This window comes from Gobio gobio (genome assembly GCF_949357685.1).
Source record: "Gobio gobio genome assembly, chromosome: 18".
Classification (NCBI taxonomy): domain Eukaryota; kingdom Metazoa; phylum Chordata; class Actinopteri; order Cypriniformes; family Gobionidae; genus Gobio; species Gobio gobio.
The window spans coordinates 8,887,323-8,912,010 of NC_137111.1; the positions used below are offsets into that span (position 1 = coordinate 8,887,323).

At 38.1% G+C, this 24,688-nt stretch overlaps 1 protein-coding gene across 5 annotated transcripts in view; it reads right to left on the reverse strand.

The window, feature by feature from the left end:
• The window catches only part of LOC307142227 (tight junction-associated protein 1-like), a 191,637-nt gene that overhangs the window by 19,196 nt on the left and 147,753 nt on the right, over positions 1–24,688 (reverse strand). For 3 of the 5 annotated variants that reach the window (XM_079842902.1, XM_079842904.1, XM_079842903.1), the window contains 2 exons: positions 20,791–20,857; positions 2,143–2,250 (listed from right to left, as the gene is read on the reverse strand). In XM_079842902.1, the coding sequence (XP_079699028.1) occupies positions 2,143–2,250; positions 20,791–20,857 (175 nt within the window). Of the gene's footprint in view, positions 1–2,142; positions 2,251–8,925; positions 8,956–20,790; positions 20,858–24,688 lie in introns of all 5 variants that reach the window. The other 2 variants (XM_079842900.1, XM_079842901.1) reach the window with 1 other exon arrangement.

A 24,688-nucleotide genomic window follows, 5' to 3' on the forward strand; every position in this document is an offset into this window, starting at 1 on the left:
CCAAGTCAGTTGAAAAGAGTCCAAGTCGTTCTATATTTGTCGTTTTCATTTCAGATCGTGCTTCGACAGTCACACAAACTTGTTATCAACGCTGCCCCGTTATACTTTTAGTGATAAAATAGCTTCGCTTCTGAACCGTTACGTTATATTTCTCAGCAATGAGAGAGTTACATTGCTCTTTTAAAGTAATTAAAAACCCCTAGCTTTGTTGTTAATGGAGAGTGATGCTGAACAGACACAGGTACGAATCTCTCTCTCCCTCTCGATAATTAATTAAAATAAATGCTATTATTCATTCATTTCAATAAATGTAATCTTACACACTACTTTATCTCTGTGTCTGATTCAAAGCGGGCTGAATGCTGGATCTAATGAGCCGTAACTGATGAAAATAACCGTCAATTTTACCCTTTCGGTCAAATATTGCGCTGCAAACATCAATAACAGCTTTAAGTGGTCAATGCTGGCAAATGACCATAATATAAGCGGGATAATGCACGTCTAGCTCTGCATTAAACGATTTAAAATGCACTTGGCAACCACTCTCCCTCCACTTTGCTTTTGGCGGTTCTTAGCCTGCACATCGTGCATTAAAATGGTTTAATGCAGAGCTGGACATGGATTATCCCTTACATATACAAACATTTACACAAACACAAATACACACACACAGAAAACAAAATTATAAACGCAACACTTTTGTTTTTGCCACCATTTTTCATGAGTTGAACTCAAAAATCTTAGACTTTTTCTACAAAATACCTATTTCTCTCAAATATTGTTCACAAATCTATTGTTCACAAATTCTTTGCCTAGACACACCAACAAGCGTGTCTAGGCAAAGAAGCTCAAATATAAGTTTTCAAGTTGATCAACAATGCTTTCATTTTAATGTTTTGATGAATTCACTACTCCAACAGAGTAGTTCTCAACCTTTAGGACAACTTTTGTTTTCATAACTTATTTTTATCAGTGGGCGCTCCAGAAAACCGTAACTAAACTAAAACACAATAACCAAAACACAAATTAAACTTTTTACATTTTAGAGCTCGTTGCTTACTGTTTTTTAGGGTTCTTACGTTTTAACCAATGAATTTACAATTGGAATTTGTTTAATTTTTTGTCAATTTATTTCCAACAAAACATTTTAGAGCTTGGCATATCTAGCAAAATATAGATTCACATATAGATTGTAAATGAATAAATAGATATGTAAATATAGACTTTTAAACTTACGCCACCTCATATATAATGGTTTTCAAAGACTGTGGAAACACTGGTTCTTCAAAGAAAACAAAAGTGAATCGAGGGGTGACTTCAAATAAGTTTTGTATTATTTGAAATAATATGAAGTCATCTCAAGGACCAATTGAAAGATTGCCGAGCGCCTCGGTTGAGAACAACTTCTCTAACATGTAGAAAAATAAATAAATAAATGAGCAGTTCATTACAAACCTTTCACTGACAATTTGCAAATAAAACAAGGAAAATGGCACCCAGGGTTGCAGTCTTCAGGATTTATAACTACAAAAGCTTATAAAGAGGGGAAAAAATCCTCCCGACATCAACCTCTGAGGAATGAAGTATGATTGATGTGTGCTCGGTCTGTCGAAGGAGATGAAGCGCTCCGTTTAAACACCGCGAACAGAAGGCTATCCGTTTCTCCAGTGCTATAATTAGTTCCCTGTGGCACAGTTTCATACACGCGGTGTAATAAAGGCACATTTCAGGACTACCTGCTTTGCTATCCCTCATGGAATAACACTGTCAGAATACTGTCTGCTAATTCACAGTCCAGTGTCAATTACTTGTATGCTAAGAGTGTTTATATAATGCGAATCAAATTTCTTATTACAAATAAAGGGTTTTCCCATGAAACCAATGCCACAGATAGTATTAAAAATGCTGGTGTAGTGTGTAGTGTACGAGCGGTGTTGTTTATGTGCAGGTTGCTCGTGTTCCCCAGTAAAGCTCCATAAGCCAGACATCATTTCTGGAATCTGACAGTCGACTTCTGTGAAAACTCCTCCTCATGCAACTTTCAATTTTCAGCTCCAGTAGTTATCAATCCCAGATCTGACAACTCTAGTCCAAAGCGTGCCACAAACACAAACACACACAAAGCTCTGATATTGCACGTACGTTCAGTTCCTCCAGCTTGTCGATAGTATTTTTGGCGTCCACGAGTTTATTTGTGAGCTCCACTATCTCTTGATCCATGGTTTTCTTGTCTCTTTCCACTTTACGGAGCTGTGAGGAGAAAAAGGACATTCGTGTAAACTTAAATGTAGAAGGTTTCATACGAGGTTAAACCTACAATGGTAACCAGTGGCCATTTTAGCCTTTTGACAAAACAAAACTTTTCCTTCAGTCGTAATTTCACTGACATGGCACCGGCTGCAAAGAAAAAGTCATCCAAAGAGCCAGGGAATGTGCATCCCATGAGAAAACAAAGATGATAAGGAGTCATAATCACTTTGCTGAATCTCATGGCAAATATAAGCATCACAGTCTCTCGACGTGTCTCTTCCTCTGTGTCTCCAATATTTCTGTCCAATTTGTCTATCTTTGATAAACCATCTTTTGCTTCTAAACTCATATGCTAGTTGTTTTGTCTACATTGATCTTTCACAGTGACCACATCTGTCAGGCTTTGAAAAGAAACGACAACGTACACATACTGTACACTACCATTCAAAACTCTGGGTTAAAAGGGAAATTCTGTCATCATTTACGCAAGTTGTTCCAAAGCTATATGAGTTTCTTTCTCCTGCTGAACACAAAAGATGATATTTTATGGAAGCCAATAGTCGTGTTTCCACTGTCTGGGCAAAAAGCGAGCTTGCTGGGGCTTGATCGGGCCTCGTCGGAGCCAGGGGTTTTTGGCCAGCCGAACACCTTGGTCCAAAGCGGGCCAGCGGGATTACGAACAAAGGCAGAGTTTATCTGAGTCTCTGGAGATGGCAGCGCCACGGATGATTTCATACCCGCTAACATCAGCATTAAAGACAATCCTTTTAGCTCAAAACTTTGAAATAATAGTCCGATGTGTATTCTTCTTATTAAGCTTTGTATCGGTAGAAACCCGGTGGTATATTCGAATGATCGTGCCTTCCCCCCTCATATCCCCCTGAGACGAGAGATTTATGTATTTTATGTCTGAAAAAAGCCTCAGTATTTATAATATCGTCATTTTACGTCATCTGAGGCTTTTTTGCCCAGAGGCTAGACTACAGCCAGTAGTAGGAGCTAGTTCTGCATGTTTTCACTCCGCCCATAGGGGTGGGATCTCACTCACAGAATGTAAATGTGCACGGCCGCTCGGACATTCATAACAGAGCTGTGCGGAGAAAAGCGAGTGTTCTCAATGAATTCCTATGAAAGTTAAGCTTCCATAGGCATGAACTGAAAATGCGCCAAACTGAACACACACACCATGAAAGAATGAACGACAATGCGGCCGTGCTCATTTTAGTTTCGGTTTAGAATTAGCGCCAATTCGGGGACGGGTTGCTTGAATTATGGGTTCATTAGTGGGACATTTCGCTTTGAAACCAAATCTTCTGCGATCATCTGGTCTGTCAGCTTCTCTCTCTCTGATGAATGAAATCTGACTCCTGCTGTGTTTGTGCTGCGACTCGCGTTCGGCTCGTGGTGTTTTGAGCAGACACGTTCAGTTTTTAATTGTAGTGTCAGTTCTTTAACTGAACTAAAGGACTTTATTACTATAAAAATCAAAACGACGGTGGGGTGGTGCTGCGGTGGGCAAGAGATGTAACCGGTGGGAGCGAACTGGTAAGGCAGCGAAGCAAGTGCATTCTGGGAGTTGTTGTCTTTCATCCACATGAGCCAAAAATACATTTTCTGGCTTTTCTCAGTCTAGAAAGCACCAACTTCTAAAATTATTTAAAATCTACATAAATGACCCAATTTAACCCTCTGGGGCTTTTCAGTCATTTCTGACCCGAAATTTTTTTTAAATAAAAAATGTAAAAAAATTGCAGCTTTATTGGTACTTGGTATATGAACACCCCAAAAAATTGGGGACAGGATTTGAAAAGTCTAAGTGGTCGTAAAAAAAATAGTCACACTCAGGACCTTCGGGTCAAAAATGACCCCCATAGGAAATGAATGGGAAATTAGTTTTTTTGTGCATACAATCTACAAATCAGCCAGGATGCAGAAAAAAAGGACTCAACAGTGAAGGGGTGAATCTCTAAAACATCAAGAGTGCAAAACAGACAAAAAAACTCTCACACACACACACACACACACACACACACACACACACACACACACACACACACACACACACACACACACACACACACACACACACACACACACACACACACACACACACACACACACACACACACACACACACACACACACACACACACACACACACACACACACACACACACACACACACACACACACACACACACACACACAAAAACACAAATAAGTGTGGGCATGTTTTTGTGAAATATCAGGACACAAATGTGTATAATGACATGGGTATGACATAGGTATTACAAAAAGAGGGTGAAATATGAGGACGTTCCCCATGTCCTCACTTTTCAAAATGCTTATAAATCACACAGAACAAGTTTTTTTTCACAGAAAGTGAACTGCACAGTCTCCTGTGAGGGTTAGGTTTAGGGACAGGGGCAGTGTAAGGGGATAGAAAATACGGTTTGTACGGTATAAAAACCATTACGCCTATGGAATGTCCTCACATTTCACAAAAACAAACATGTGTGTGTGTGTGTGTGTGTGTGTGTGTGTGAGTTTTTTTTGTCTGTTTTGCACTCTTGATGTTTTAGAGATTCACCCCTTCACTGTTGAGTCCTTTTTTTCTGCATCCTGGCTGATTTGTAGATTGTATGCACAAAAAAACTAATTTCCCATTCATTTCCTATAGGGGTCATTTTTGACCCGAAGGTCCTGAGTGTGACTATTTTTTTTTACGACCACTTAACCAATAAAGTCACCAAGTTTCGGACCATTCCGATGATTAATTTTTGTTATTATATTCAGTGGGAAAAAATGGGTCATAATTATTGCATAAATATTAATTATAAATCATAAAATTATCTCAAAACACCAAAAAAGAAAAGAAAAAATATTATTGAACAAAAATATATTTCATTGATTTTACTCAAATCTTTTTTTATCTTAATGCCGCCCTCCGGATCATTTTTGGCCCGAAGGTCCTGAGTGTGACCCATAAATGAAGAACCCCAGAGGGTTAAATACACCTTCATCTTTCCAGCGGTGAAGTACCCCTTTAACTGTATTGGGACTGTCACTGGAGAGAGTGCTAAAGCTCCTCAGCTCATATTTTTGGTGGAATATTTGTAGAAATTATCATTCTTTCTAAATGTGTTGTAAGTACAAATGTCCTACAAATGTGTTCTAAATGTCCTGTGAGTACAAATACACAGAAACAGACGCAACTGAATAAGTATGCGCGTTCCATTTCTTTTGTGAAATAACGGCGAATACTACTTAATTTCTGTGGGACTAATGTACAATCTTGACAGATTAATTAATTATGATCAATGTATCACTTATTATTATAAAACACAAAAATGCCAACAAAAGGCTGTTTTTATAATGTTCGTTTTGCGATCTCGTCTTGCGATCTCTAGTTTACAGTCATTTCTTTCTGATTCGTTTTCTGATAAAACTTCCATTTGTTGGTGAAATGATGGGTTTGTGTGATGATGTTCCAGAGAGGCGTGTTATCCCGGCGGTGGAAACACAGCGTGGTTTTGTAGCGGTGCTACAGGTCTGAGGCTATTAGTCCAGCCGGCCCGTTGAAAGCCCTGGCACGCAACAGTGGGAAAAGTGGCTCTTGGGGTCCATAAACTGTTTGCCTACCCATATTCTTCAAAATATCTTCTTTTGTGTTCAGTAGAAGAGAGAAATTCATACAGGGTTGGAACAACTTGAGGGAGAGTAAATGATTTTTTTTGTCTCTTGCTACATTGTGTATATAAAACAGAAATAATAGGAGTGTAACAGTACACAGAAGTCATGGTTCGGTACGTATCTCGGTTTTGGGGTCACGGTTCAATACGAGTTCGGTCCAACAGGAAAAAGCAACAAATCCCCAATGCTAGGTTTCTTTTTTCCCTATTTATTTATTTTAAACAGACAGTAGTGCAAATTACACAGCGTGCAGAACTATTATGCACATTGATTTTCTGATCATATCCACCTGTTTTTGTCAGATCCTGCTGACCCAATGAGCATTTCACTGTCCAATGGTCATGTCTTAACTGCAATTTCTAGTATTGCATTAGTATTGCATCCTTCTCATGGGCATTTCATAAATTTGCACTTTTCAGTCTGAGTTAAATCTCTTTCTTGGCTCATTTTATCTGTAAAAGAAAGAGTGCCTAATAATTCTGCACACCTGAATATAAGGTGATTTTCATTTCCAGCCTTCATGAACAACTATATCACTTATATCACTTATAAATGATTAAATACAAAATTAATAGTAGTTATTAAGATTAATGTGGTTTGGAATTGGTAAAATGTGCCTGGAATCAGAAAATCAACGTGCATAGTAGTTCTGCACATGGTGTAGTAGGGGTCAAAAAGGATTAAAAAAACGTGAATTTTGAAGTGATACACTCTTGAAAAGGATTTGGACGGCTATTAAATGACCACACGATCTTGGTGTTTGTCTAAAAACAGTGGGTAATTCGGCCGTGGATTTTTACGCTGGTGGTGGGAGAAAAACACTGACATTCTGGATTTGGACGGCAGTAAAATCACTGACTAGCTCCTGTCAATGATGAAAATACCTTATGACCCCACGAGAAACAATTACCGTCCGAATAGGGCTATGGAAAGAATATCATCATTGAGCTTGCTAGTGAAGGGACTGTGCCGTCCGACTCCGAATGAGACTGAAGGAGAACACCATACCAGCTACATTTAAACACCTAAAATGTCTTCTGTCTGAATTCTGTGTTTTTCTTAATTGAGGGATGTGAGTGCTGTCTGAGGACACTACACTCCTGTCGAGATGGCAAAGTCCGAAATGTCTTTGTACTACAATGACTGAACAAAAGCTCTTCAAAGAACTTTAAAGAGGACATACTTAGCAGAAGCTTTGCTACTTAAGACACACTTCAGACATATCAGCTCTTGGAGACAGTGGAGACATACAAAGAGAGACACTCAGAAAAAGTAGAGAGAAACTGTGACCCTTAATCGGGAGCGTGGCATGTTCATAACAAAGCAATTATCTTTATGGTCACCGTTTGACTGAAGCGGACAGTGTGGACCAATAACAGAGAGTAAAGGAGGGGAAAGCCTTTCAGCATGAACTAAGGCAATGCAACAGCCAGTACAACGCACAGCACATCTGACAGACTAACAGGAAACAGGGGGAGGAAGGAGGGAGAGAGAGAGAGAGAGAGAAAGTGTTTTATCAGTTTAACAGCTGCATTCACACCATCCAAAGTTGTAGCGAAGTGGTCAAAATGCCAACAAAGTGTCAACAGAGAGCTTCAGTGCTACACTAAAAGGTTTCATAATTGACTAAGAAAACATCGGTAATATAGGAAATACAATGTGTGTTTAATATAATATGCACCTGTTTGATACAGCCAATGTAAAGACATGGGTTACTTCCAATTTGTTTTGACAAACATCGCTGCAAAATTCTTATTTGTAGCTATTAAGAGAATATTGTATTACATACAGGAATATTGCTAATTAACAAGGAAAATTTTCCTCTGACAGCCTGTATGTGAGCAAGCAAACAGTTAGTAAATCCCATTCATTTTCTCCACAGATAAATCAAATTTTAGCTGTAAATGTTTCAAGAAAGTCCTCACATGAAAAATTATGTTTAATTACAAAATTCTGGTGAAGTACTACTCTACCCATATCCTAAAGATTATTAAAATTAAGATTAAAATTAAAACAGACAACAGCATTTCTGAAGAAAAAAAAAAAAATTAATAGGGCCTTTTTATTTATTTTTTAATAAATAAATAAATGAAGATTAATTAATTATGAATTTAATTGATTAGGCATGCTTTTTGATCATTACAATTTAATTAAATCATTACATTTGTATTAATTACATTTTTCAAAATCCAGAAAATTTTAATCTGAAAACACAGAATTTGGACAGAATTTCATAGGCCACTAAAAATGCAATTCTTTGTTAAACTTTTAATACATTGTTTATAAATTGTATAAGCTTCATGATTTCAATTATGCCTTTTGATTACTGAAATAAAAAATGAATCCAGAAAAATGAAAACAGAAAAAAAAGAGCAAAAATAAAAAATTTAATTGAGCCCTATTTATGGGATGAGTGGTTCATTCATATCCGTGTATACAGTTTGGTTTATTTTTCTCAAAAAGCTGTGATTCAATTAGGAGCCGGATGGTTTAGTCAAGGCTTACTCGTTACTGAACTGTTTCTTTAAATGCCTGTGAAGAAAATTAATAGGAAAAATACTTCCTGTATCAACAAGGCTGAAGAAGTGGCCGGCCACTGTTACGGAACACTTCACTAATGGCCTTATGGAAGAGATTCCATTGCCCACAAATAGCCTTTCCAAAGGGCGTAAAAATATCATTTGTAATCCACTGATATTTTAGCATATTGTGCAGCTTTTCTTACGGTGTTCTCAAAGTCGTGCAATGCATTTTAACCACTGAGTTAAACATTTGGACTGCTGCATCTATCCCAGAATCCCCCTGCCCACATGCACAGACACGGGCATGGCCACAGCTATATCCAGCCATCTACTGCAGGAAGAAAGGAGAGGAGACAGGAAAGAGATGCAATGAGTTATGGGAATGGTATTCACGGTGATACTTATTAGGAGAGCAGAGACAGAGAGAAGGAAATGGACAAATAGAAAGAATGAACGCAACTGCATAGACCCAAGTTTGACTGATGGCAGCCTGATGATGATGATGATGATGATGACGACGATGATGATGATTGTGAAATACCCAAGTCGCAAGGCAGCATGAGGAGAGTGGAAAGGAGGAAGAAAGAAAGGAAGAGAAAGATTTAATATTGTGTTTATTCTTTTTTTTATTATTAACCTATACGTCTGCAAATATAAGATGGAGTGCAAATGAGAGAAAGACAAGTACAGACAAGAAAGAATGGAAACAGATAGAAATGAAAGACACAGTATAGGTGCACACTTCTAAAAATCACCACTATGTCTTCAGTTATAAATTATTATCCTGAGAAAAACAGGTTTTCTGTAACTTTTAATAAAATAAAAATAAAAAATAAATATGAGAAGAAAACAAACTTAAATTAGAAATGTTGCCTTGCTATCTAAATAAAATAGGTTAAAATGAAATGACTAAAAGTACTTCTAATAACTAAAACTGAAATGAAAATAAATCAAAGCTAAATAGAAATATTAAAAAACAGCAACACACGCCGGTGCGATCGACTTGCTTTTTTTCTTATCAGTGCCAAAGAGACTCAAATAACGGTGTCGATTTGTATCATTCAGGCAAGTGTTATACATCATCATAATCTGTTAAGTTTATTTTTTTTGTGTACAGTCACAAAAAAACCCCTAATTTTTGTGCTTTTTGCAAAATAAAGAAAACAAACATGATGCGCGATCTGCAGCCTCTCCCTCAATGATGTCTAATCTGAATCTCTTCAGAAAATGACCTCTAGCTTAGTGAAAACTTATCACACAAACATGAGACGCATGTCTAAAGAAACGTTGAAATATCAGGTTTTAAATAATGTGAATCAAATCGAGAACAAATATTCTCTGTTTATGTAATCTGTTTGAAAAGAGAGAGATGTCAGTCATTCATCCGCTAATGCGACCACGCCCACGGAAGGCGGATTCTACAAGATCCATGAGAGCAGAATCAACGTCCACATCAACTCAAATAAACAAGTGTAGTGCTATACTTTAGCTACACTTTAGCTATATAGTTTTGAGAAATAATCCTGGAATAATTTACCTCATGAAAAGCTGCTAATTTCTAAGAGCAACAGATTCAGCCAGATTGTAAGGTAACCTTAAGTTTACTCCGTTAGCGTTTGTGAATATTAAACACAAAAAAGACTTGAATCCTGCTGCAAAATGTCATAGACGCAAGACTGTTTGACTATTTGGCCTGTTTTGGACAGATTATGAAATGTTTAGGCTATTTCTAAAATAGCCTAGTGTGAGTATCACATCAATAAAGCTTTTATTCGCAAATGTCTGCTCAGATGCAATAAATATAGTACCAGTAAAACGTAATTTACATATTGATGTTTAAATATTATAGCCTAATGTTATTTTTTGATTTAATATATGTTGATTGTGAAAAGTGAACAGCATGAGTAATAAAGGACGCATCATTTGATGCGCAATATATCAGAAGACATGGAGTTCGTTTTGTAGAAAGCCTTTCTTTAAGCTTTCATTTGTTATTTAAGCAAAATTAACTTTTAAATCATTTTTGGACATATTTACATATTTGTCTGCAGTGTGTGTACACAACCATCCTATTGTGGTAAAAATCCATCCATTCCGTTTGTTATTTTTTGGGACCTTTTGGGACTTTATCTTATTCACCGTATCCCCCAGAGTTAGATAAGTCCATACATGCCATTCTCATCTCCGAGCCATAACTCTGTCTGACGCACCCACCGCTAGCCTAGCTTAGCACAAAGACTGGAGGTAAACGGCTCCAGCTAGCCGACCGCTCAATAAGTGAAATTATTTGCATTCAAAGGTACATGCACGAAAACAGCATAGCTGCGTCTGAAATCGAATACTTCCCTTCTGTATAGCATGTGAAAAATAGTGGCCACGGGAGAGGATTTAAGAAGAAGGGACGCAACTGACGTTGATAGGTCATGTGATAACATGGCGAATGTAGTACGTCTGGATTACATTCATACTAAACACATTCATACTATATAGAAAGTACTTTTTAACGGTCGCAAAGTAAGTTCAAATTCAAATAAAATAGTAATTACTCGCATAGTACGTGATTTCGGACGAAGCTCATGTTTTTCCTTCCACTTCACAGGCACTAGGGTTGGGAACCGAGAACCGGTTCTTATGCAGAACCGAAACTGATTTTTGAAAAATACCAGAACCGCGTGAAATTCCTAAGTTTCGGTTCCGAAAACGGTTCTGGTGCAATGTGTGTGCGAAGCGCTGGAAGCGTATCCTTTCATAGCGAGTGACAGCCAGTGTTGCCAACTCCGTGATTTTCCCGTTTTCCACTGTTGCCGCGGGCTGTGTTTCATGTCCGCGGGTTGAAACGATTGTGCAATTGTGCGGGTTTTGTTGTGAAAACCTGGCAACCCTGGCTCACCTCATCATGAATATTAATTACGTTGCCTGCCGCTTCCTGGAGGGCAACGCAGTTCAGCACTGAAAGCCCTCGCGCTATTTACGGTTTTGCGTCAGATATTTTCTCGTTGACCACCAGCATAGCGAAGAGAAAGTCACAAGTATGGATTCATTTCCAAAGAATGAATGATAATGAAGCAAAATGTAACACGTGAAAAGTTAATAACATGCAAAGGAGGCTGCTCTAGCAATTTGACAAAACATTTGCTACAGCACAGAGTGCCACAGGGCTTATACCAGATTTATAGTGAAAGGCCTATATATATATATATATATATGTCAACCATTGAGTCACCATGGTCTAGGTAAGCGTTTAGGCACAATTACCTTTGTAATGCTGAATTGCAATTTATTATTTACAAGTTCACTGAATAACTGAATTACTATTAAATTAATATACAACTAATTAATAAATATAACTAATAAATATAATTTATAACTTGGTTTTATTCAGAGACAGAGAGATAAAATGTAATAAGACAATTTCAGAGGTGTTCATTTGAAAAAAAATGTGTTGCAAGAATGGCTTAATTAATACTGTAATATATGTACAGTACAGGACTTTTTTGACATTGCCAACCTGTAAATTAATTTTAGAGCAAGTAATAAACACAAAATGGATTGTTTGAGTTGCGTATTGTGCCTTTTTCCTTTACCACTATTTGTTTAATAATTTTAATGGAACCGGAATCGGAACCGGAATCGTTAGGCGGAACCAGAACCGGAACCGAAAAATTTCTCACGATTCCCAACCCTAACAGGCACATTCTGGGGACGCCTGAAACTTTATTACATCTTGTGAAAAGGGGCAAAATAGGTCCCCTTTAACTACATTAAAGCAGCACTAGGTAGGTTTTGCTCTCTGGGTCCCCCTACAGTTGGGAAACAGTATTGTCCTCTACTACTGTCGTAAACTCTGTCAGGGGATGCATCGCACGTGCATTTGTTGACATGACAACCATGATAGCCCTGAACACTGCAGGAGTTCACCTGTCTATGGAGTTCACATGCAGTTGTTCTGCTTGCGTCGCGTGTGAAATGTCTTCATCCCAGGTACAGTGGCATATGTTTCAGCATGTCATATGAATATCATTTCATGGGTTTTATTTTTTTCAAACGCCAAATGATCGCGATGCTCATGTTTACAAGCCAGCGTCATTATAGTAGCCTAGTCTATTGGTTCCCGTTTTACAGAATCTATATGATACTTCAATTCAATGTTTGAGTGGTAGGTAATAACCATATATCGTCAATATTATATCAAGCTACCCTAGATGAATCTGCACATTTGAAAAATCGATTTGCATTATAGCTTGAGGCAAGACAAATATCACAGACATGTTAGGTATCCTAAAATATGATTTTGTACGTCTTATGCATTTACTTGCAAGAATGTAGCCCCTCCTCCTTCAGCTCACGCGAGCAAACGCTGGCCCAATGTTGATCCTCGTCCTGCCTTTAATCCAATCACTTAGGGTGGTGGTGGAAGTGACGTATATGCCGTAAAGTGGTCGATATTTGTAGTTCTTTTTGTTCTCGGGTTACTACCCGAAACCCGAAGTTTAAAAGTATGATTAAAAACGATACAGACCCCGTCAGGCTATGGCAGACGTGTCAGTCAACCTATTGTAAGTCGATGTATCATCACAAGAGGTTTGAAAATATATTATGAAGGTTGAAAAGTTACCTAGTGCTGCTTTAATAAACTAAAACTAAAATCAAAAACTACTTCAAAAGGATTAATTAATGTTAGTTAAACATTTCAACATTTACTAATATATCATTAACATCAAAAGTCTTGTCTGGACTTGAGCTAACATGAGCAGCTGTATTTTTATTTATTAACATGAATTGATTAATAAATACTGTATCAAAGGTATTGCTTATTGTTAGTTAATGCATTAACTAATGGGACCTTATTTTAAAGCGCTACAATAATAAAGTAATAAAAATAACTATATATATATAATCAGTAGAAACCCGGTAGAATATTCAGAATATTTCTGGAAAAAATCCTCTGATGACGCAAATATCGTAATTTTGCATCATCTGAGGATTTTTGGGCCAGAGCCTAGAGACAACAGCCAATAGAAGGAGCTAGCCGTGGTGGGCAAGTGATATAACCAGTAGGCGTGGCTTTGGGAGTGGCCTCGTAGGGCAGCGAAGCAAGTGCATTCTGGGAGTTGTTGTCTTTCATCCACATGAGACAAATACATTTTCTGTCTTTTCTCAGTCTAGAAGGAACCAAATTCAAAAATAATTTCACATTTCTACTATATAAATGACCCAGTTTAAATACACATTCATCTTCCCAGCGCTGAAGTGCCCCTTTAATTCTGTGTTGTTCCCTGGATGATCCACGGCTGTTTTTATGTTTAGTGATGGTTGTTCTTGAGTGGTATTCAAGACTCAAATTCAATCAAATTGTACTTCATTTGTCTTCCGGGAAACATGCAAGTATCTTCAGTAGCTTCTGAAGGGCAGTACTAAATTAAAAAAGAGAATGTTTTCACCTCCAGCTTAATGCGTTGTGTTTCCTTCTGGACCATCAGTGAATGTGTGAAACTTTTTTAATAGTTGTGTTTGAGTCCCTCAATTGTCCTCAGTGTGAAAAGATGGATCTCAAAATCATACAGTCCCTTCTGGAGAGGGTTCAAATATGCAAAAGATGCTGGGCAGTTTAACTGCTCAGGACAAACAAGAGACTCAAGAACAAACATCACAAAACACACACACAGCCGTGGATCATCCAGAGAACCACACGCAGTATTGAGAATCAAGGGTTCATAAACTTTTGAACAGGGTCATTTTAATAAATTCAGCTACTTTTTTGTCTTGTGGATTATATGTAAACATCTTTTATGTAAAATATCTTATCAGGACAGTACTAAATAAAAAATAACATGCATTTTGTATGATCTCTTATTTAGTTAAAATTATTCACATTTTCTACAAGGGGTTTACATACTTTTTCTTGCACACATACATAACATACATAAATATATATATAAGTGGTGGGCATAGATACATTTTTTTTATCTAGATTAATCTCACTGTAATCTTGGAACTAATCTAGATTAAAATGGCTCATTTGAATTCTGCCGAAGGCATTCAGAATATGTTTGCTCGTAAGTGATCGTTTGTCTTTTTGTAGTTTGAATAATAAATAACTTCTGTCCCTTTAAGACCTGATGCACGCTTGGATCCTAAACACTGTACCTGTGAGCTGGTTACGACTGTGTTTACGTTAATACTCACCAAGATGGGCATTGAGACATTTTTGAGTTTATAAGCTGGAAAAGGAGCTCATTTTTGCACTTGTATGTCAGAGGCGGCTTTATTATGGTATGTGTGTGCGCGCTTCAGATGCGAGCGCGAAATCTGCGGGAATTAGTAGAATTAACGTCATGTGCAACCCTGTGCGCAATTCAGACCGGTCACACCAATACTAACACGCAGTCATGAGGAAATATACAGCAGAAAACCCGTTCGCCATGTTCAGAGGGTTAACTGGACTGAATGAGAGGAGGCGGGTGCGTGTCAACTTGCTGTCGGTCGGAGAGGAGAGCGCTGATATCGATACTGTAGAAAATGAGTATTGTATCGTTTCAGATATTTCAGTATCAATACATATCGAAATATGGATATTTTTGACAACACTAGTAGGCATACACACAGGTTCGAAGACTCGTTCTCTCGCCCCCTACAGTGCAATTTGTCTAGGTATACATCCGCGCTAAATTATCAAGGTGAAAGTCATCATAGCTTGCGTAGTATAGACCCAGCTCCCAACCCAACTTTGAGAATAGATTAACGATAAGAGTCTCACGTTAACGCCGATCACGGCCCACCACTAATATACACTCATCTAAAGGATTATTAGGAACACATACTAATACTGTGTTTGACCCCCTTTCGCCTTCAGAACTGCCTTAATTCTACGTGGCATTGATTCAACAAGGTGCTGAAATCATTCTTTAGAAATGTTGGCCCATATTGATAGGATAGCATCTTGCAGTTGATGGAGATCTGGTGACTGTGGGGGCCATTTTAGTTCAGTGAACTCATTGTCATGTTCAAGAAACCAATTTGAAATGATTGGAGCTTTGTGACATGGTGCATTATCCTGCTGGAAGTAGCCATCAGAGGATGGGGACATGGTGGTCATAAAGGGATGGACATGCTCAGAAACAATGCTCAGGTAGGCCGTGGCATTTAAACGATGCCCAATTGGCACTAAGGGGTCCTAAAGTGTGCCAAGAAAACATCCCCCACACCATTACACCACCACCACCAGCCTGCACAGTGGTAACAAGGCATGATGGATCCATGTTCTCATTCTGTTTACGCCAAATTCTGACTCTACCATCTGAATGTCTCAACAGAAATCGAGACTCATCAGACCAGGCAACATTTTTCCAGTCTTCAACTGTCCAATTTTGGTGAGCTTGTGCAAATTGTCGCCTCTTTTTCCTATTTGTAGTGGAGATGAGTGGTACCCGGTGGGGTCTTCTGCTGTTGTAGCCCATCCGCCTCAAGGTTGTGCGTGTTGTGGCTTCACAAATGCTTTGCTGCATACCTCGGTTGTAACGAGTGGTTATTTCAGTCAAAGTTGCTCTTCTATCAGCTTGAATCAGTCGGCCCATTCTCCTCTGACCACCTTTTCTTTCCCATTCTGAAATTCAGTTTGGAGTTCAGGAGATTGTCTTGACCAGGACCACACCCCTAAATGCATTGAAGCAACTGCCATGTGATTGGTTGATTAGATAATTGCATTAATGAGAAATTGAACAGGTGTTCCTAATAATCCTTTAGCTGAGTGTATATGTATATATGTCAATCATAGTAAAAATGATTTCTCTATGCTTTTCAATCAATGAATACGCTGTATTAACCAATCAGCAACCAAGAAAAGATATATTTTATAATACTCTTTCTGAAATGATTAAAAATGATGTTTGTCTCTGGAGTGATGAATTTGCTACAACAGCGCTCTGAATGAGCTGGTGTCCTGAGAGAACCTGCCGTAAGAAATGATGAGCCCTTGACGAGGTGGAACAGGTCGGCCGGGATAATCCCCGTGCGCCCTATAAGAGATTATCCAGCAGAATGCCACCTGTTTCACCTGTGATTGGCAAAGCTTTATACAGAGGTCATGGATAGAAGATCTCACCATGCAGAACTAAGGTAGCGCTGGGATTTAACTGAAAATGAACATAAATCATCGTGAGCTAATGCTGTCCTTATACACGCATGAAGTCATCAGACGTGATTAAGATTCTGAAGTTTTCCGGTCATGCTAAATTACTCTAGAGATAATTTTGCAGACCACCTAAGAGAGATAAAAGATTCCTAAAATAACTTATTACAGATGCACGTTTGATTAAATTTTCATTTGAGCGAAACTGAAAAGGGCAGAGTCGGGGGGGAAATTTAGATTTATATTTGCTTTAATAAAACATGAAATCCAACAGCAGTTTCCAAAGATATTTTAATGAATGCATCAAGCTGAACACATGACGCACTGCTTCTGTGATGCACAATCACATTTAAATAATCTTTATATCGCATTCATCCTAATTGAATCATATTGTCGGACGCCGACTGCAGTCTATGACAGTTATTATGATGTATTAGAAAATCTAGTGGGAATTGTTTTATACTCCATGAAGGGAAAGAGGCTTAGGGACGAATTTGTACATTTATTCAATCTTTAGCTTTTGATGTTCGTTTTTTCCCCCTCTCGATTGTTCTCTGAAAATGACTTTGTCTTTGTGTTTGGTAGCAGGGCTCTAAAGCACAGAACATCTTCACACAAACAAAGCTTTTAGGGGAAAAAAGTATGCAAAACACTGTTCTGTCTGCAACCAAAATGCCTGACTGATCCATCAGCACGGCCATGAGGCGTGACCAATATGACCACAACCACAGTGGTCATTCAGGTTATTCTGCATTTCTTCTTTTATTGAAAGGTAAACACATCAATGGCAAATCACTCTCTTTAAAAAGGGAAAGGGATCTGCTTTGATTTCATGTGAGTGAATTTTTAAACCGAACTGGAATGGAAAATGAATGACAAAGCTAAAGCAGTATGACAACCCTTGAGTATTGTTTTTTCTTTCTTTCCTGCAGAAATGTTTTATAGCATATGTCATGAAGAATAAATAAGTGGTACATTTAACAGAAATGCTTGGAAATCTTTGATCCACTTAAAGGAATAGCCCATCAAAAAATGTAATTGTCATCATGTCGATCCAAATCTGGATGATTTTCTTTTTTGTGCAACATAAAACGTGAATTTCTGAAGAAAATCCTGGTCACTCTTTTCAAATGTATGTAAATGAAGGGCTGTCAAGCTCCAAAATAGCAAAAAGTGCTCTAATATGACTACTATATTACTAGTCTTTTGAAGCAAAACAATAGCTTTTGTGCCTTTTTTCAGCTTGAAAGCTCTTATTCATTCAAAATTAGAGGTTGACCGATACATCAGCCATTATTTGGCATATTTGGTCTGAGATGGGACTTTTATTTTGACAGCGCTGACTCCTCCCATTCTCTGTCTTCATTAATTGACTTTCTTAAACAGCTCTCTCTAATAAATTACACACAAAAAAAGTTCAACAAACAAAATAATCGGTATATGAAAAAGTATGAGTAAAGTAAAGTATAAAAAGTATTTTAAAAAATGGACCTTCTTGAATTGTTGACTAATCAATCCCCCATAACCACACCCCCCACAAACAAAGCCCCGCCCCTTTTGGTGAGTACCGACACTTAATTTCTTTCCACTTCAAGCAATGCTGACCAGACAAAACCTGACTATGCGTCTGTTGGTGCAGTGTGAATTGGTCTTAAAGGGTAAGTTCACCCAAAAATGAAAATTCTGTCATTAATTACTCACCATCACGTCCCATAAGACTTTCATTCATCGTCAGAACACACATCTTTTTGATGAAATCTGAGAGATTTTTGTCCCTCCATTGACTGTCTACTCTACACAACGACCACTTTCAAGCCCCAGAAAGGTAGTAAAGACATCATAAAAGTAATCCTTGTGACTCCAGTGGATTAACCTCGACTATATAAAGCAACACAAGTGCTTTGTTTGCTCAAAAAACGTAACTTACCACTTTATTTACAAAACATAAATCTCCAATGCGCGTTCACGAGAACACCACAACACATGCATGTTGTGTTGACGCGAGAGCAATGAATGTGCATCAGCGATATCAGGGCTCCAGACTAACTTTTTTCACTAGGAGCACAGTGGCCCCCAACTGAAAATTTTAGGGGCGCACACCGTAAATCAACATGCTAACCAAATCTACTAATTTCCACTGTATTACTAATAGGAATCGGTATCGTTAAGGTTTTAATGGTATTACTAGTCTTACCCATACTGCTTATCGATCCGGTACTTTAACAGTATTCTTACCGGTTCTTTTTATTATACTTTATATATATTTTTTATTAAAAAAACCAAAAACATAATTAAGAACATAATTAACATGGCTTTATAATCTGAAAAGTAAAATATCTATAGCAAAAGAAACCGCAAAGTTTGAACAAAAATATAAAACATCTATTTGTAAATGGACCAGTGTGCAGCATTCAGAAGGTCTGCTAACATTAATATTACAGTAAAGAACAAACCTACAAAGACATCTAATAAAGTAATGAAATGTAAAATAACACTGCATAGTTTTCACTGTATAAATTGATAGATTAATGCTTATAAAAGCTAAAGTTATTAATTCAAGAGATGTGAATATTTTCTATTTGCCTTTTGTTCGATTCGCATTAATGGCTCAATCGTCAGCCGGTTTATTAGACGCTGCCCCTTTAAGACCGATCAACTGTAGAACTAATAATATCATATTCTCCTATTTCTCCAAACTATTTACGCCCATTTAAGATATAAACTGTTAAAATAACTACTCTCCAATCCGGTCATTTTGACACCGGCTATTTGTTGTTTATTTGATGGTTTAGCACACAAAGCCTAAAATATTAAGTGCAAGCCGGTCCATTTCGCAGCACACACACATAAGCCGCCTTGAAGCTGGAAACAGCGTCTCTTGCGCGGATTATTGTGCACTTAATAGCTCTTTATTATCAAACACATCCCGCAGTTTAGCAACAGTAGAGACTGCAGTTTACAACAATCACTGAATCTGACGTTTAGTTTAGGTTTAGGGAGAAATGACAGCGCAGCTGTGAAGGGAAGTCGCGCTCGACGGAACACGGCTATAGGAATAGTTTTACCTCATACCATCTTTTTATAATTCTTGGAAGCCAAAATCGAAAATAAAATTAGATTAATAGCCTATCACAGCACATCCCTAAAGTCATATAGAAACGGCTGGCAAAGATAGAATTTGAATTCTATCGATTATAATTAGTAAGTGTATTTTCTTAATTTCTCCAGTATGACAGCAGGCAAATTTACTGGTCGCACACGTGCGACTGGATGTAAAATTCAGTCGCACATTCTCAAATTTTAGTCGCAAAATGCGACCATTTAGTCGCACTGGAGCCCTGGATAAAGTGGTAAATTATGTTCTTTTGAGCAAACAAAACACTGGCGTCACTTCAAAATATTGAGGTTAATCCACTGGAGTCACATGGATTACCTTAATGATGTCTTTACTACCTTTCTGGGGCTTAAAAGTGGTCGTTGCGTAGAGTAGACAGTCAGTGGAGGGACAGAAAGCTCTCAGATTTCATCAAAAAGATCTTAATTTGTGTTCCGGAGATGAATGAATGTCTTACGGGTTTGGAACGACATGAGGGAGAATAATTAATGACAGAATTATCATTGTTGAGTGAACGAACCCTTTAAAATGAGCACTGCAATATTCCATAAAAAAATAAGAATTGTCCATTTTCAGGGTGACTTTAACAAGGCCAGTGACTATGATCATCCATGCCAGGATTATTTGCCTAACGCAGCTCCTCATGAAGGCAAGATCCAAAATGAACATTCAGAAAGAGCCAAAAGTGAGTCAGATTTGGCGAGTAAACAAAACTCGCAGTGGGCTTGGTAGCAGGACTGCAAGAATTTAAATCACAATGCAAGAATAATAATGGTGTTATTATCTCAAAAGCGAATCGAAGCAACACAATCACTGTTGCTTGTCTACCAACAACAATTTCCCAGTGGAAAATGAACTTCCAGCATGCATGAGTGGCATGAGGAATACTGGTACTTGTTTGTTAGTCCCTGGAGAATGAAGCAAAGCAAAAGGTTCCTCAATTACGGTTTATAACACTTGTGACAAACTGACTGAGCGTGGCGTCATTAGGGTACTCGAAACAATTAAACGGCAATTAAAGACATCAGTGTTTAAGATAAAGGACTTTAGAAAGGGAAAGGGAAGTGGAGTGTAAAGGTTACCAGGGCGTGAAGTTTCTCCTCCAGGTCTTGATTAGCTCTCTGAGACGCCGTGTAGCTGTTCTGCAGTCTGCAGAGGGGACACAAAACAAATGTATGTCACTGTCAGGGTATACATAGGGCTATAACCTGATGTTATATGATATATCCTGGTATGGTATGGGATTGAGATGGACACATCAAAGGACACAGGAAACGGTTCAAGATTTAGCTGCTGTGCTGGGAAACGTTACTGCATCCTGGCATTTCACATGAGATAACGTTACATCTCTCTGATGGACACTAGAGCTCTAGAGAATATTTTCAGACAAAGAAAATATTCACAAGTAATTGCAATAATAAGTCCTCACATTTCAAACACAGAGTTGTAAGAGCGTGCATCTGATGTTAAAATCCTCAAATCCTCAAGCGGTCACAACGCCAACGCAGATTGCAGAAAGAGCCAGAAGTGGAAAAGGAGAGGCACTTAAAAGACATTTTCATCACAAAAAGCCATTAAGCCTATCCTCTGTGCAAGTGTTTTGAACAAAAAAAGAGGCAAATTTTATGTTGCATGAAAAATATTGCAAATAAAAAGACAAGGGATTATTTTTTTTTCAACCCATATCCAACGGTAGTATATCTGGTATAGATGAATGCCAAAATGTAGAGATGCACCGATTGCAATTTTCTTGGCCGATTCCGATTTCCATTTTTTTGTTAATGAGATCGGCCGATACCGATTTTCTTTCTATGAACTATAATTGACAGCATATACAAACAAAAATCCACTTTTTCTTCAAAGCTAATTTTTTTTTATTCTAAAATAAATTATTAAACATTACAGCAGGATCTTCTCTTACTTAAACAACTCTCAAAAAATAAGTGTTCTGTGCCTGGAAAGAAGTAGAAATAACAAATAACTGAAAATTATAAGATGACCTTTTTCTCTTTTTTACTAAAGTACAAAAGATCCTATGAATGAACAAACCTGAAGTGTACAATACTCCTCCAAATAATAGTTCAGTAATTTGGGTAATAAATGTTGGCAGCTAGGAATGTCACGGTACCAAAATTCCAGTAGTCGGTACCAATACCATAAAAATGTTATGGGACTCGGTACCAATTTCGGTACCACAGCGAAATGTTTTTTATATATATATTTTTATTTATTTATTTTATTTTATTTAAACATTTAAAAAAATGTATTAACTGTATTAAGTTGATTATTTATGATGATAATCATGATAAGTAAATAATACATAAACATTTAAAGTAGAGACGTATTATTATTACATAGAGCTGGCGCTAAATCTACAGTATCCTAATATATTCTGTCAATTAAACATTTTTTAAACCAAACTTTTTTTTTGACGGGTTGCCTTTGCCCTTCAGTGTCTGTGTTCATGATATGACCGTTCTCTCAAATGAAACGGTAAATTCTCACGAAGTGACAGTTTATGCGTTCGGCTGATCATCCAGTGCCATGAAGTCCATAATTTCTTTGTAATTGCTTTGGTCTTTTCGCTGCTTATAGCAAGGAAAGATAGGAGAGGCTGCAGACCTGTGGCTGGCTCTGAGCTCTGGCCAGCTTTAGCCGTTTTACCTTTACTACCTTCTCCAAACTGGGCATGTTCCGCGGGGTGATGGAGTTTTAAGGGTCTAATTAGGTTTGTCATGTTGTGCGCTTTCCTGGTGGTTTATTTTAACGTTACAATTTTTACAAATGGCACATTCAAACATTCAACATTCATTCAAAAACATCATAATGAATAAGTAATAGGCTACTTTCTGCCATGGTTTTGAGCCTCTCTCATGGAACGCTCGGTTTTTATGGGCGTGCCGCACTGAAGACTTGGAAGTAAACGCCCACTGCTATGATTGGATAAGCTTTGCATATTTAATAAGCTTCGGCTCCCCCATGAGTACGCGTGAGGCATTGTTTTGAAAGCGTGTGGGGAAACGGCAACCGGAATGATTCGTCCCTATGGACTCGCAAAATGTCTTTATCAAACAATCGCAATGATTTATCTCTCATCCATCCGTGATTGATTGGAATGTAATTTTATATTACTTGGCCCGCCCGATCGGTGGATATACACGCACAGCAAGTACGTTGCAGACAGCATGATCAAAACTTCTGCGATTGTATTTTTCCTTCAAATATCAAGTCAAGAGAGTGAACGCACTTCAAGAAAGGAATGTTATTTCACTATTTAAGATGATACGTATTGGTAGCCCGTCTGGAAAACACATATCCCTGAGACGTTGGGCTTTGCGAGCCCTGTGATAGTAGTAAGTAGGGATGTGACGGTGAGGAAATTTTCCCACCGGTTAATTGATGTGTGACAACACCGGTAATACCGGTATCACCGGCGGAGGCTTTTAAATCACTAATTCTATCTAACCGAAAGTAACATGCACACGACCGCTCTGAACTGAAAACGCGCCAGTGTTGCGTATTCACACACGGTGAATGACAGCTCGTCTGTAAATGCGCGCTCTGTGAGGCCATGGGTGCATCTCAATCAGTTCCCTAGTTCAGTAGTCAGGGCACTGATCAAGCATTGATCAGTCTATGATTGAGATGCACGCCATGAATGAATAACAGTTCGTCCGTAAAGCCTCGTTTATACTCAATGCGCCCGCACGAGCGCGAGGGTGCGCGCGGCAAAAAGAAATGCGCGCAGTCAGCGTAACGGAGGCTCGCACTGCGAAGCCAGGCGAAAGTAAACAATGCGCGCTCTGTGCGGCCGTGCACATTTAACTTTCGGTTTTGAATTAGCGCCAATTCGGCTGCGGGTTGCTTGAATTGTGGGTTCATTAGTCTATTATTTTTAATGAAAAACACAACAACTAAACAAATGACAAACTCCCTTAAATAGGTGCTTTTACGTTTCGCTTTGAAACCAAACCTTCCGCGATCATCTCAGTCAGCTCCTCACTCTTAAATCTGATGAATGACTCCTGCCGCTGCCGAGACTCACGGTCGGATCCTGCTTTATTAACCCTTAATCGTCCCTTGGGGTCCAGCTGACCCCACTGGACTTTTCCTCCATTTTTTAAAAGTGTTCCCTTCATCTCAGGGCCATGAGACTCAGTGACTTTTCCTAAATAATCTATCTAAACATGCACAAAAAATCTGGGCTTGATTTGGTTGTTCTAAGGGTGTGTAAAAAAAAAGTTACCGTTTAAGTCCCTCGGGGTCAGATTGACCCCACATTGAAAATGAATGGGAAAGTGTAAAAAATGAAAAAATTTCACTTTTTTTGTCAAATTTTGTTTACTAAATCCAGTATAAATCTGAAAATTTCCACATTTATATCAAGGTCTGGTCCTAGAGCATAAACACAAAGTAGAACGAACTTTCTCTCTCATACACACACACGTACACACACACACAAACACACACATGTGTGTGACTGCAACAGAGAGTATTTTTATTGAAATTGGCAAATAAAATCAACAAAACTGGCATAAATCTGAAAGATTTTCATACATAAATGAAGTACTAATACTAGAGCACAAATGCAACATGGAACAAGCATGTTCACTCACACGCACACACAAACACAAACACAGGTGTCTGGAGCATTTTTTTGGATTTTGGCAATGAATGGGAAAATGTAAAAAATGCTTTTTTTTCACTTTGTTTGTAAAAAAAAATCAACTAAATCCAGTATAAATCTGAAAATGTCTACATTTATATCAAGATATGGTCCTAGAGCATAAACACAAAGTGGAACGAACTTTCTGTCTCATACACACACGCACACACACACACACAAACACACACATGTGTGTGACTGCAACAGAGAGCATTTTTATAGAAACTGGCAAATAAAATCAACAAAACTGGCATAAATCTGAAAAAATTCCATACATAAATGAAGGACAAATACTAGAGCACAAATGCAACATG